General features: G+C 43.9%; 1 protein-coding gene across 3 annotated transcripts in view; it reads right to left on the reverse strand.

Annotated features, from left to right (window-relative positions):
* The window catches only part of LOC135201857 (TBC1 domain family member 2B-like), a 641,388-nt gene that overhangs the window by 450,610 nt on the left and 177,576 nt on the right, over positions 1–13,202 (reverse strand). For all 3 annotated transcript variants that reach the window (XR_010311621.1, XM_064231151.1, XM_064231152.1), the window contains exon 7: positions 3,327–3,528. Coding sequence is in view for 2 of the 3 variants with exons in the window: in XM_064231151.1 (XP_064087221.1) it covers positions 3,327–3,528 (202 nt within the window). In the remaining variant the exon portion in view is untranslated. The remainder of the gene's footprint in view (positions 1–3,326; positions 3,529–13,202) is intronic.

A 13,202-nucleotide genomic window follows, 5' to 3' on the forward strand; every position in this document is an offset into this window, starting at 1 on the left:
CTCCCGAACAACTCTTCTCTTGATTGATACTTCGTCGGTTCCTTTGTCTCTAGTCTCTCTCTGACGATCACTGCTGCTGATCTCTCACTGACAATCTGATCTGTGGCTCTTACTAACTGGTGATCTCTCTCTTTTACGATCTCTTCCTTCTACAATCACTGCTCTCCAAAGTTCGTTCGTTGTATTTATACGACACTCTGGGGGCGGAGCCTACGGGGAACGTCACCGACTCCAGTGATTTCTAGAACTTCTTAGATGAATCTAGACGAGGTATTGCATCAGAAATTGTGGCGTTTCTCACGTAACGACGGCGCGTTTTTGCGCTCCACAACAGGCCTGACGATTCCAGAACAGCCGCGAGGAAAAGACGCCTCCAACACGGGCGCGAAAACCTCCTTACTGCCGAACTTCTCGAAAATGCGTTCTCCTTTCCTTTATCTTCCTTTGCTATGAAGCAATTACCATCACACACCTATCCAAGCCAAGAAAAGGTATCTAGAAAAGCAAAGATTGAGTGAGGGCGCTTGCATCGGGCGTCAACAGTGGTAGTACGGAGGTGATGTGGGAGTGACCGTTGTCACGGCACACCCCATATTGGGGTTTTGGGTAGGAATACTCTAAGTGGCAGGAGACCTGTGAATATTGGTTTTCACACGCCCCGAACTTTATACACGCCGCCCTTTGGGTGCTCGCGCGAGGGTAGTAACCTCTGCATACCAATGCTAACTTTTCCTCTGGCATATTTAGAAAGTATTTATATCAGAAAAGAGGCTAGAAGGATCTTTTCACCGGGCGACACAGGTCTCTCCCCAGAAATAGATTTTTCCTTCGTCAAAATCCCTTGTTTGTGCAATGGTCTTTTGTTGTGGTTGTAGTCCTGTTTGTTGTTGTGTTGTCGAGTTGTGGTTGTGTTCCCTGTTTGTTTGTTGTGTTGTTGAGTTGTGGTCCTTGGGTGTTGTGTTGTTGGGTTGTGGGTTTGTGGTCCTTGGTTGCTGTGTTGTTCCGGGCTTGTGGTTCTTGGTTGTTGTCTTTGTTGTTGGTGGTGTCTCGGTGACCTTGGCCTGCGGACAGCACAGCATAGCACTGAGTTTCTGCAGTTGGGTGAGTACATGTGTTTGTTTGTTTTTTGTTCTTTGTGTAGGTAGGTCAATTGTCCTGTGTGTATTCTGTAGTGTGAAGGGGGAAATGTGACTGAAGGTGAGTTTGGCAGCTGGATTGATTAAGTTTATGTGGGGGGGGATTTGCCCGCTTGTTTTTAAGCTTGTGATCCTGCCACATTATTTTTTGGCGCCCAAACAGGGACTGCTGGTGCGGCAGCTGCAGGACGATTGGGATAGTGAGTTGTGTGATTGGTGGAGGGAGTGAGGATGGAAGGGTTGAAGGAGATGGAGAGGCTGAAGGAGGAGTTGTGGTTGGTGAGGGAAGCTAAGGAAAGATTGGAAGTAGAGAATGAGAGGTTGAGGGTAGAGTGTGATGAGCTGAAGAGTGAGTTAGAGGAAATGAGAGGAATGCTAAGGAGTGCGAAAGTGGAAATGAAAGAAGAGGTGAAAGGAGCGGAAGATAAAATGGGAAAAAAATTCAGAGTAATGATGAATGCAGTGCAGGAGATGATGAAGGGATTCATGGGAGAGGGAGCTGTAGGAGGTAGGCCTACTGGGTCTTGTGATGGGCCAGGAGTGGTAACGAAAGTGGAGGAACGGGTGGATGAGAGTATGAGTGACGAAGGTGATTTGGTTGTGATAAGTAAGGGAAAGAAGGGGAAGACAGGATAAAGATAAACCTGAGGACAAGAATAAGAAGGGGCTGAGGAAAAGATGGAGACTAAGGGAAAGAAGGCTAGTAAGGATGATGGACAGGATGAGACTAGGACTGAATACATTGGGGAAAAGGCTCAGAGTGATTTAGATAGCGGTGATTGGAAATAGGTGGGTAGAAAGAAGGGTAAGAAGAGCATAGTCAAGAGTATGCAAGGCTCTGACACCTATCTCTCGCAGGGAAAGACAAAAAAGGTAAATCTTTATGGGGGGAGGGGGAACCACATTCTTCAGTAAAATTTCTAACCAGTAAAAGAAGAGTAATTATCAATTACAGGCACTCCCCGGTTATCGACAGCCCTGGTTATCAATGATTCGGTTTCATAGCACTTGTCTAGCGACAACGATAACTGAATTTTTGGCACCAAAATGCACTAATCCCTGGTTATCAGAGGCAACCCTCACTTATCGGTGATGAGCCTCTGTTATCGGCAGTGCAGTGTCTCAGCGTATCGTCAATTTTCGGTTATCGGCATGCTGTTGGGAATAGAACCCACGCCAATAACCGTGGACTGCCTTTACCTACTGTTTTTCTCCTTAACCAAATAGGGAGCAAAAAAAGGTGAAGCAGCAGGAATTAGAGAGAAATTAACCTATCAAGCAATGGAGAAGGAGCTGTAACTTTGGAAGAAAAAGGAAAAGACTGAGCAGGCTTATGACCTGCCCTAACAAATTGTCTATGTAGTCTATAGACCTTTTGCATCACCTGATATTTCACAAAATTATCCACCCTCTCATCACATCCCTCTTCATTCTAATCGAACAAGAGAACCACACTTGTACCTCAACAGATAGACTGACACACATGGCCATCATGCACAAACCAAAACACTGAGATTACATAAAATTTTTCCTATAAAGCTCAATGATTTAACCTTTACTTGCTGTAGAAGACATATACAAAAACAGAAAACAAGCATACTAACGTACAGGAAAAATTTCACCAGAAACACTCAAAATTATTACTAGTATTGCCAATTCATACCAATCTGGCATGAAGAATTCTGACAATAACATAAATATTCCATCACCAACTGGTGGGAAACAGATGATTAGGGAGATAGTCCTAGTGGGCTAGCCAAACATTATTTTGTTTATTATTCTGAATGACTATCGCACCTAATAGCATGACGATATAAGCTAAGTTTAACACCAGGTAAAATTCATTTCAAATAATAAAATTACAGTACGTTAATTACAAGTGTCAACACTGCCTGCAAAGTGTATAGTTCTGAAACTTGTTTTTGTACAACTACTGAAGCAACTTCAAACAGAAAAATAAAACACTCAAAATAAGAAAACAGAGTAAATGGTACTTTAGCAAAAATAAATTATGGGAAGTACAATATACCTGATGGCACACTACAATTTAAGTAATAAAAGGGTGTCAGCAGCATTCCTTCAATCCTAGATGCAATATTTGATGCCTTTTTATTTTATTTTCCAAAACTCTTACAATGTAGAGTTAGAATAAGTGAATGTCTAAAACCTGGGATAATTACTCATACTTACTTCAATAAGAGAGTATAGCATAGAGAGCTTCTCCACGAGGTGTTCCTCATGTGAATGGGCACCGGACAACTGTTCATTCAGTCGTGCAATATCATTCGTTAACTTTTGATTCTCGTGTTCTAAATGAACAATATGATGATCTTTGCTTCGCAGTATTTCTATAACATGCCCGTCTGTTAAATCACTACGATCCAAGTGAATTCTGTAAGAATAAAAATAGAAAATATCCAAGTTAATAAATGATCACAGACTTGAGAATTCTTGATAATTTGGGTATCATAATAAACTTTAGTTACATACAGACAGCATGAATATTCACTATAATTTAAAATTGCTCTAAAATACAAGATGGGGAAACACGGAACAGTAATTCATACAATAAGCATACTAAAAGAAAACAGTCAGTCAGTTACATATCAAAAATTACTTGAGTCACTTTTACATAATGATTTCAAAGGTCACTATCCTCAAGTCCATTAATTCATGTGAACAAGTATAAATTAATGTACATACAGTTAGAAACAGAAACATAAAAATACTACAGCTTTCTAATTAAATATATGCTAAGCTGGAAATGATATTCTGATCGCAAAGTAACTAGGCCAAAGAGGAAAAATAAAAACATTACAAAGTGGTGGAGTTGGTCTGTTTACACAACAGCATGTAGCGTAAGATTCCATTTAGGCTAGGTCCGGAAAACTGCAAGTTTATATTCTGCAGTATAGGTATTACTTATGAGTAAGTATAACATAAGTAAGGTATATAATAATGTGTTTGATTAAATATGGGTAAAATTCTAAAATTTTTCATACATTATAGTGATAGAAAAAGTAACATACAACCTTCAGTGAAAAGGAAATTACCTAGCATACACTAGGAAATGATTAATAATTTTTTCAATAAATATTCAAACTATTTTAAAATGATACTCTGATTAAACAACAAATTTAAAACATATTAATATTATAGTATTTAAAGGGACACTTGTTGATTTGGCATTTTTGCTAGTATGGCACCCAGCTGGTTATGTTGAACTCAGACCACAGGCAGTCCTCGGTTATCAGCAGAGACTCGGTTATTGGCGATCCGGTTATATGGGGTTTGTCCAGCGCCATAAAATTGGCAATTTATGGCACCATAACGGGATGAGTTCCGGTTATCGGGGCCATGAGGCATCTTATGGCCCCATAAGGATACTTATGGCATGTCATACAGGTGATTATGGTACTGATAACCGATTATTGGCGCCATAAGTGCCATTATGGCACCATAAATCGCTGAGTTTCGGTTAACAACGGTTTTCCCTTATCGGCACACCCCTGGGGATGGAAACCCCGCCGATAAACGGGGACTGCCTGTACTGGACTTGTACTATATTGTATGTACAATCAGAAAAGTTACACATACAGTGGACCCCCTGTATTCGCGTTCTTCGGCTTCACAGTCTCACACATTCACAGATTTCTCTCTGGAACGTTTCCCCGCATTATTCGCGGAAAATTCGCCTATTTGCAGTATTTTTCTATGAGAAATATCCAGAAATTCCTGGTTTTTTTAATCAATTTCATCATAAAATGCACTTTTTGTGATAAAACTATTAAAAAAAACCAAGTATCAAAATTTTTAGTGGGTTTTTCTTGAGTTTTAACTAAAAAAAATAGGCTCTTTTTAGCATTTTTACAGGGGTTCCAACTATTTGCGGGTTCTAACTATTCATAAGGGGGCTACTTCTCTACTCTTCCCCGCAGATGTGGAGTTTTGGAATGACGCTCAGGCTACGTTTACGGCAGGTAAACTCGACCCGGATTGCGCCTCCACCCTGTTTGCAGAGAAGCTACCCAGGATTCCGGACCACTTGGTCAAAGCGGAATTCGAGGCAAGATCTAGATTGGGAAGGTTAATCAACTCAGTCACTGCGGCGGAGTTGGATGCTTCAACCTTCACTGATGAACAGTTGTTCCGGGTCCTCACGAAAGCTCTTTTACAGACTTTCCAAGCGGACCTGTATAAATTTATAATGGCGAGACGAGCCTGCAGGAAGTACGTCCTGGCGAGTGCCTCTATAAGGTACGAACCTAACAGACTCATAAAGTCTTCAATATGGGGCGAAAATCTGTTCCCGAAAGACGAAGTCAACGTCTTTCATGAGGCAGCCAGAGCCAACCAGAGTCTTCGGGTCCGTTGGGGACTTCCTTTCTAAAGGAAGTTTGATAACCCCGGACACCAATCCAGACCTAAGAAGAGGCCAAGGAAATTCCATCCTTACCAGACCTCTCATCCTCAGGCAGTAGTTCAAGCGGTTCCGGTCTCTCAGGTCAGTAAGCCTTCGACATCAAAGGCTCAACCGCAGCAGCGGTATGTTCTGGTGCAAACTCGGCCGGCTCAGCAACCTTCATCCTCAACAGCCCTAGTAACCTCCTCAGCCTTCAACTCCTCCTACGAGTCGCGAGGTACATTTTGCGGCTACAGTAGGCATACCGGAAGTAGCAGAGCCAGAGGTGGCGCCCGGCAACGGAGCGGAGCAAGAGGTAGAGGCTTCAGAGGAGGCAGAGGTAGCAGACCTACAGCCAACCAGTGAGAGCACGCAGGTGGGAGGGAGATTATATCTCTTCCGGGACCATTGGACCTTCAGTCCATGGGCCCACAGTATAGTCTCGAAACGTCTAGGGTGGAAATGGGAGAAAGGGCCCCCTCCACCAATCAGTTTTCACCAGAGTCCAACAACGGACCTTCTAGACTATGCAAAAGATCTCCTGCGGAAGAAGGCTATAAAGAAAGTAAAACGCCTAAAGTTTCAAGGACGTCTGTTCAGTGTCCCAAAAAAGGACTCGGACAAAAGAAGAGTGATTCTGGACTTGTCCCGTCTCAACTCATACATTCAATGTGACAGGTTCCGCATGCTGACCGTCTCGCAGGTGCGGACCTTACTTCCCTGTGGGGCCATCACCACCTCTATAGATCTTGCAGACGCTTACTATCATGTTCCGATAGCAAGGAACTTCTCTCCGTACCTTGGCTTCAAACTAGGAAAGCAAGCTTACTCATTCAGTCATGCCGTTCGGGCTCAACATTGCACCCAGGGTATTCACCAAATTAGAAAAGATGATAGTTCAAGAGCTAAGAACTCAAGGGGTAATGTTAGTAGCCTATCTAGACGACTGGCTCATTTGGGCAGCCAGCGACGACGAGTGTCTCAAAGCAACAGCCAAGGTGATAAAATCCTTGGAATTTCTGGGTTTCCAGATAAACCAGGAAAAATCTCGGCTCGTTCCGGCTTCCCGTTTTCAATGGCTGGGAATACAATGGTGTGGCGGGATAACAAAAAACAAGTAAACCCCCCACAGTTACACTAATCGTACCAGCTAACAAAATTTCCCACTCTCACACTTTCCCCTTTATGTTACCTTTAACCTGCAGGACAATTGGTTCAATAAAATACCAAACACGCAAAACACAAACAGTTACTCACCTCTGGCTTCTGATACTTAGGCCTAGGCTGTGCTGTCTACTGGATATAGGCTATAGGCTAGCTGACACACAACCACTGCCGACAACCAAACACAAACCAACCACCAGAGACCCACAACCCCACAAAAACTCAATAACCCAACAAATCACTGCAGACGAACACCATCAACCTGAAAGAACACGACAACCACACGACTTCCCCCAGCACAACAACCCGCCAAAACCAACACTGCCCCAACCACCACTCACAAACACCGAAAATGCACCACCAACCTCCTTAACCTCACCACAACCAGACAGACACACGCACAACAACTTCACAACCCCAAAATCTATCAAATAACACCAAAACAACTAACCACCAAAGGATAACTGCTGCCAAAACTGACACTAGCTTCACAAGACTCCTCACTCCTACAACTCTCGTAACAGACTTCCACCGACTCCCTACAGAGCGCCACAACAGACATGCTTCCGACCGCCATTTAACCACTCCCATTCATTCTTCCACTAATCTCTCTCTCTCTCTCTCTCTCTCTCTCTCTCTCTTCTCTCTCTCTCTCTCTATCTCTCAGGCTCTCTCTCTCGTCTCTCTCTCTCTCTCGCTCTCTCTCTCTCTCTCTCTCGCCTCTCCTCTCTCTCTCTCTCTCTCTCTCACACAACCTTTGGAGATGTTGTCAAATATAAACTATCATTACTCCTCCATATTACCTCCCCCCATTACACTTGACAACATCTTACACTCACAACATCCACACTAAATTGCCTTTCGCAACACCCAAGGATGCTCAGATGCAGGTCCCCTGGATCTTGTTTGAGGACCATCATACACTCTTTCAGTTACATCGCCATTCACTTCTTCCAAACCACTTTCTTTCAAACTCCCATTATCTCCCTCACTACCATCCTCCCAAATTCCATTCACTACTTCACCGATGTCTTCTAAGTCTGGTTCCAACATCTCCCCTATTTTGGCCACCAAACCACTCAGTTCATCCATACTTCTGTCAAACTCCTGGAAAGACTTATCCATCCTATCAACTACCTCCTCACTACTCAGTTTCCTTCTCACTGAAGTCTTATTTGTCCCTGTCAACTCAAACCCACATACACTACAAGTATCATTCATTCCCCCCAAGTCATCCGTAGCACACGCTTTATCAACCGTTTGCACCCTACAACCAAACCCTTTACCATGCCGTTCACGCTTTTCCCTTCCACTTCCTCTCTCCACACTCTTCTGTTTTCTTCCATACTCAACCAAGACCAATTTGTTCACCGACAGTCAGCTCATACTTATTCACCCTCAACCACTCACTCATTGCATTCTCCCGAACATACTGTGATGGTGTGCCCTAACCTCATCCATTCCCCCAACTACTCGCAATTTCCCCAAAACATGACTCAATCCACTCGGTCCCACTTCCAAAATCTCAAAAGGCCCTTCAAATTTCTCCCTTACTTTATACACATTCATTCTTCCCATCTCAACCACCTCTTTCAGCACCTTATCCCCAATCTTAAAACTCTCAAACCTTTCACTCGCTTTCTTCCACAAATCCCGATCACCTTCTGACAGACCCAACCGCGGTCTGACAATCCTTTCAAAATTCAACACATATTTACAAGGAGACATACCTATACTCTTCTGCAGTGTGGCGTTATATACCCAAACTGCACGTCCTACATACATATCCCAATCCTTGTCGCCCTTACTCATCATTCGCAAAATCTCAGTCATCGTCCTAACAGTCCTTTCAGCCAATCCATTCGCACTGGGCATATACGGAGTAGAATACACATGCACAATACCCCATTCCTTCAACATTTCTTCAAATTCCCATCCCACAAACTCAGGTCCATTATCACTCAACATTTTTGCCGGCTTACACACACACATGGGCAACATCACTTGACCCACCATTTGTGCAACAGTTTCACTCCTCTTATCTTTGATGGGAACCACATAGGCAAACTTACTCATGTGATCCACCATCACAATCATCCCCACGTGTCCTCTCGCAGTCCTAGGCAAAGAAACACAATCAATCACAAGCATTTCAAACGGCCCTTTCATCTCCAATCGCAACACAGGTGGAGTTGCATGCACACTCTGATACTTTCCCCTCTAACAGTCTTCACACGTGACAGCCACATCCACACAAATCTTATTCAACCCAGGAGCATACAATCTCTCTCTCATGCATTCCCACAACTTATTTTTTCCCATATGCTCAAACCGATCATGCACCAACAAACACATACTCACAGCTGACTCAAAAGAAAACACCGGCACATACACTTCCTTGTCATACACCCCTTCCTGATGCAAAAAGTACACTATGGTTTTGCACACCACAAAACGTTTAACAACCCTCTTATATACATCCAACTCACATGGCCAGTCTGCCACACGCACTCCTCCCAAAACACATTGTCGCAACACACTTATCTCCAGGCACTTATTTTGCATTTCCTCAGTCTTTTCCTCACTCAACAGATCATTCTCACTCCTAGCAATATCAATCATACCCACAAAGTCTGCTACAAATACATTACCATCTTGAATCCTAGCTACTTGTCTGCCCCCCTTTCTAAGAATTCCATTTCCTATATCTACGTCTATATCGTGGATCCTCAAAAAATCTATCCCTATTAAAAAGCAAGATGGCATATCATTTTCTCCTATAACTATAAAGTTATGCATTACCTCAAGATCTCCCAACCTAACCTTTAACCGTACCTCTTCCCATACTTAAAACCACTTTCCTTGGTCCCTAAACCCATGCATTCTCACACTTGTAGACTGCCTTTTCACTTCCCAATCACATCTCTCAAGTTCACTCACCACTGACCCACTCACCAAGGAAACTTGTGCCCCTGTGTCAACCAAACTACAGTACTCATTATCATTTACTCAGACAAACGTCACCATTTTCCCTCGAGTCCCATGCATACACACATTCACTACCACGTCCACCTGGTTATCCACATCACAATCCTCCTCATCACATTCATCCTCAGTTAATTCCCCATTTCCACAATTCTGACTCAGATCCCCTTCACAGTCCCTTTTTGTAACCAACCAATTACAACCACGTTCCCCGCACTGAATCATCAAAACCCACGTTCATTACCTGTACTCACCCTTCCTTGATACTCAACCGGTCTGTCCCATCCAAAATACAACAACACTTTTCTTTTATTCCAAACAATTCAGCTACTGCTGACAACAATTCATGCAACTTTTCTCTTTCCCCACCTTGTTCCTCCGCATATGCCACTTCCTTCTGCACATCACTCATCAACTTCACTCGCAACTCATTCACACTACCGGGTACCTCTTCAACCAGACCCTTACCTTCCAAGTTTTTCAATGCTGAAAACAAACATTCACACACACTGTCATTCCCCTCAAACCTCTCTTTTACAACCAACCCCTCAGGTACCATATTCGGATCCCAGTCACTTTTCACAACGCCACTGTCCTTACCATGCATCCTAGACATCGTATCAGCAATCACATTTTTACTCCCTGGCACATATTCTAAGCTAAAATCAAACTCACTCAAATCCTCAATTGTCCTCGCAATCCTAGCATTCACACTTTCCTTCTTGATCATATAAACTAACGGCCGATGATCTGTCCTTATGACAAATTTTACCCCATACAAAAACACTTTCAACGCCTTCACACAAAACCTTATTGCCGCAAGCTCCTTCTCAACCACCGAATACTTCAGCTCTGCTTTATTAAAAGCTTTACTCACATACACAATCACTCTCAATTGCCCCTCCCCATTCACCTCTTGCATCTGCACCAAGCATCCTCCCACACTAAACTTACTAGCATCAGCATACAACTCAAGCTTACTGGCATCCTCACTGTAGTCCGGAAAAGCCAAGGTGACATCCCTAGCAGCCTCCTCTTTTAATCTCTCAAATGCTCCCACCATTCGCTCATCCCACCTCAGCTTAGTACAATTTTTCTTCCCGGTCCATTCAGTCAACGGCTTCCCTATATCCGAACAATCCCTAACAAACTTTTTCCCAAACTCAATCAACCCCAAAAAACCCTTTAACTCCCGCACGGTCCGGGGATGTGGAAACTCCTTTACTTTTTCCACAAACTTTTCACTCTTCCTTACACCACTTGCACTCACCTTATGACCAAGAAATTTCACTTCCCCAGCCAACCACGTACACTTCTCCAGCTTCACTTTCACTCCAACCTCTTCCAACCGTTCTAACACCTTCTCAAACAGTTCCACATTCTCCTCAACAGTCTCGCTTGCAATCAAAACGTCATCTATAAACACAGTCACCTTCCTTCTATCAAAACCAGCCAAAACTACATTCATCGCCCTCTGGAAGGCAGCAGGCGCATTAGCCAATCCAAAACTTAACCTCTTGAATTGATAGTGGCAGCTACCACTCGAAAAAGCTGTAACATGACTGCTCCCTTCCTCAAGAGGCATCTGGTAATAGCCCCGTACCAAATCCAATTTTGTGAACACTCTCATCCCATGCATCTTATACACACAATCAGACACCACATTCATCGGGAATCACTCCTTCACAGTCACTTCATTCACCTTCCTGTAATCCACACACATCCTCAAACTCCCATCTGTCTTCGGCGTACCTGACTATGGGACTATTCCAAGCACTCTCGCTCCTCTCGATCACTCCTACTCTCTCAAGTTCCTCACACTGTTCCTCAATCTCTCGGGCAATAGGCGCAGAAAAGTGTCGGGGACGCTGATATATGGGGGTATCGTCATTCAAAACTATCTTGAACTCTGGAAGCTTAAATCCCCTGAAATCCTCATCACCCCGACTCAACGCACCTCGCCTATCCCACAACATCTGCATCAACCGTTCCCTCTCGTCATCACCAACATTTTCATCCACCTCAATTCTTTCTCTAAACTCATCATACTTCCACTCATCACTTTCTTTCATGCTACCTGTCATCACCCGCCGCACCCTAACATATCTTTCGTCGTCCACATCCACCAACGTATACAACAACCCCACACAATCACCTTCACGTATACCCCGCACTCGCTTTTTCCTAACACTCGGCAATGAGGCCACAAAAACCCGAGGATTCTCCATATCCAAAATCCTGTCGTACATATGCACGCTCGCTCTTACCAACCTGTTCGCATCCACACCCTCAACCACATATGCACACTTGTCACCTTTGACAATCACAAGACTATCGGGCCATGCAACTTTCACACTGACAACTTCTCCAACTTCTCGCGGCACTTTTACACTCTCTTTCGCAACCAACGGCACTCCCTTCCATATTTTACTGCTTATCCCTCCATCCCTATCCAAGTACAACTCTCCATGTACATTCCCCTTCCTATGCAACTCAATCATATTCCTGTCGATGGACCACCATCCCACTTCTTCAGGAACCTGTATCCTAACAACATATCATACTTATCACTCATTCCCTCGATCACATAAAAGTCACCTTCATCCATCACTACCCCTTCCATTTCTACATTTTCACGCAACATTCCCACCACAGGCATACCTAAATTTCCTATTCCTCGTACCTCCCCTTTACATTTCCACCAAATTTCACACCCTCATCCGCAACTTGTCACATCCATTCTTAAAAAGAACACTGACACTGCACCCAGTATCAATCAATGCAACCAAACACACCCCTTTGCACCTCACTTTTACACTCATACATTCATGAGCTCTTCCTCCAAACCCTTTTTCAGGCAACAATCCTTCACGCACATGCATCACTCTTACTGACCGCACACCAAAGGACCCACCCAACTGAATCCCCTTTGTACGTAGTTTCCCAAACTCCCAACCTGACTTATCCTCTTTCGCCTACACACACTCGCCACATGACCTTCCATTCCACATTCAACACATTTTGCCCTCTGTTCCTTACACATCCTAGCATAATGCCCATTCTTCCCGCAATTACCGCAAACCTCAGTCACACGAGTACTTCGACATCCACTTGCTATATGCACTACTTGCCCACACCTGTAACATTTAATATCCCTATCTTTCTTACACTCGCTCACCAAATGCCCTGTTTGCCCACACCCGAAGCACGCTCCCAACGCCCACCGACATTCATTCTTCCTGTGCCCTAGCTTTCCACATCTGTAACACTCCTGCTCTCGTTCACGACTAACCGACCCTATTCTTCCAATGCTTGCACTCCGATCTCTCTTAGGGCTAACCACACTTACGTTACTGACTCTAACGCTCCTATCAACCACTCGCTCTGCCATTCGCCTTGGCCCTTCCAAATAGCCTCCCTATAGCTCTTAAACTCTGGCATAACATCAGCCACTTCAGTCCTAACACTAACACTTCTACTCTCTTTCATACATATGTACACCTATCTAACTCATA

Source organism: Macrobrachium nipponense, chromosome 28 (genome assembly GCF_015104395.2).
Source record: "Macrobrachium nipponense isolate FS-2020 chromosome 28, ASM1510439v2, whole genome shotgun sequence".
In the NCBI taxonomy this organism is placed as follows: Eukaryota; Metazoa; Arthropoda; class Malacostraca; order Decapoda; family Palaemonidae; genus Macrobrachium; species Macrobrachium nipponense.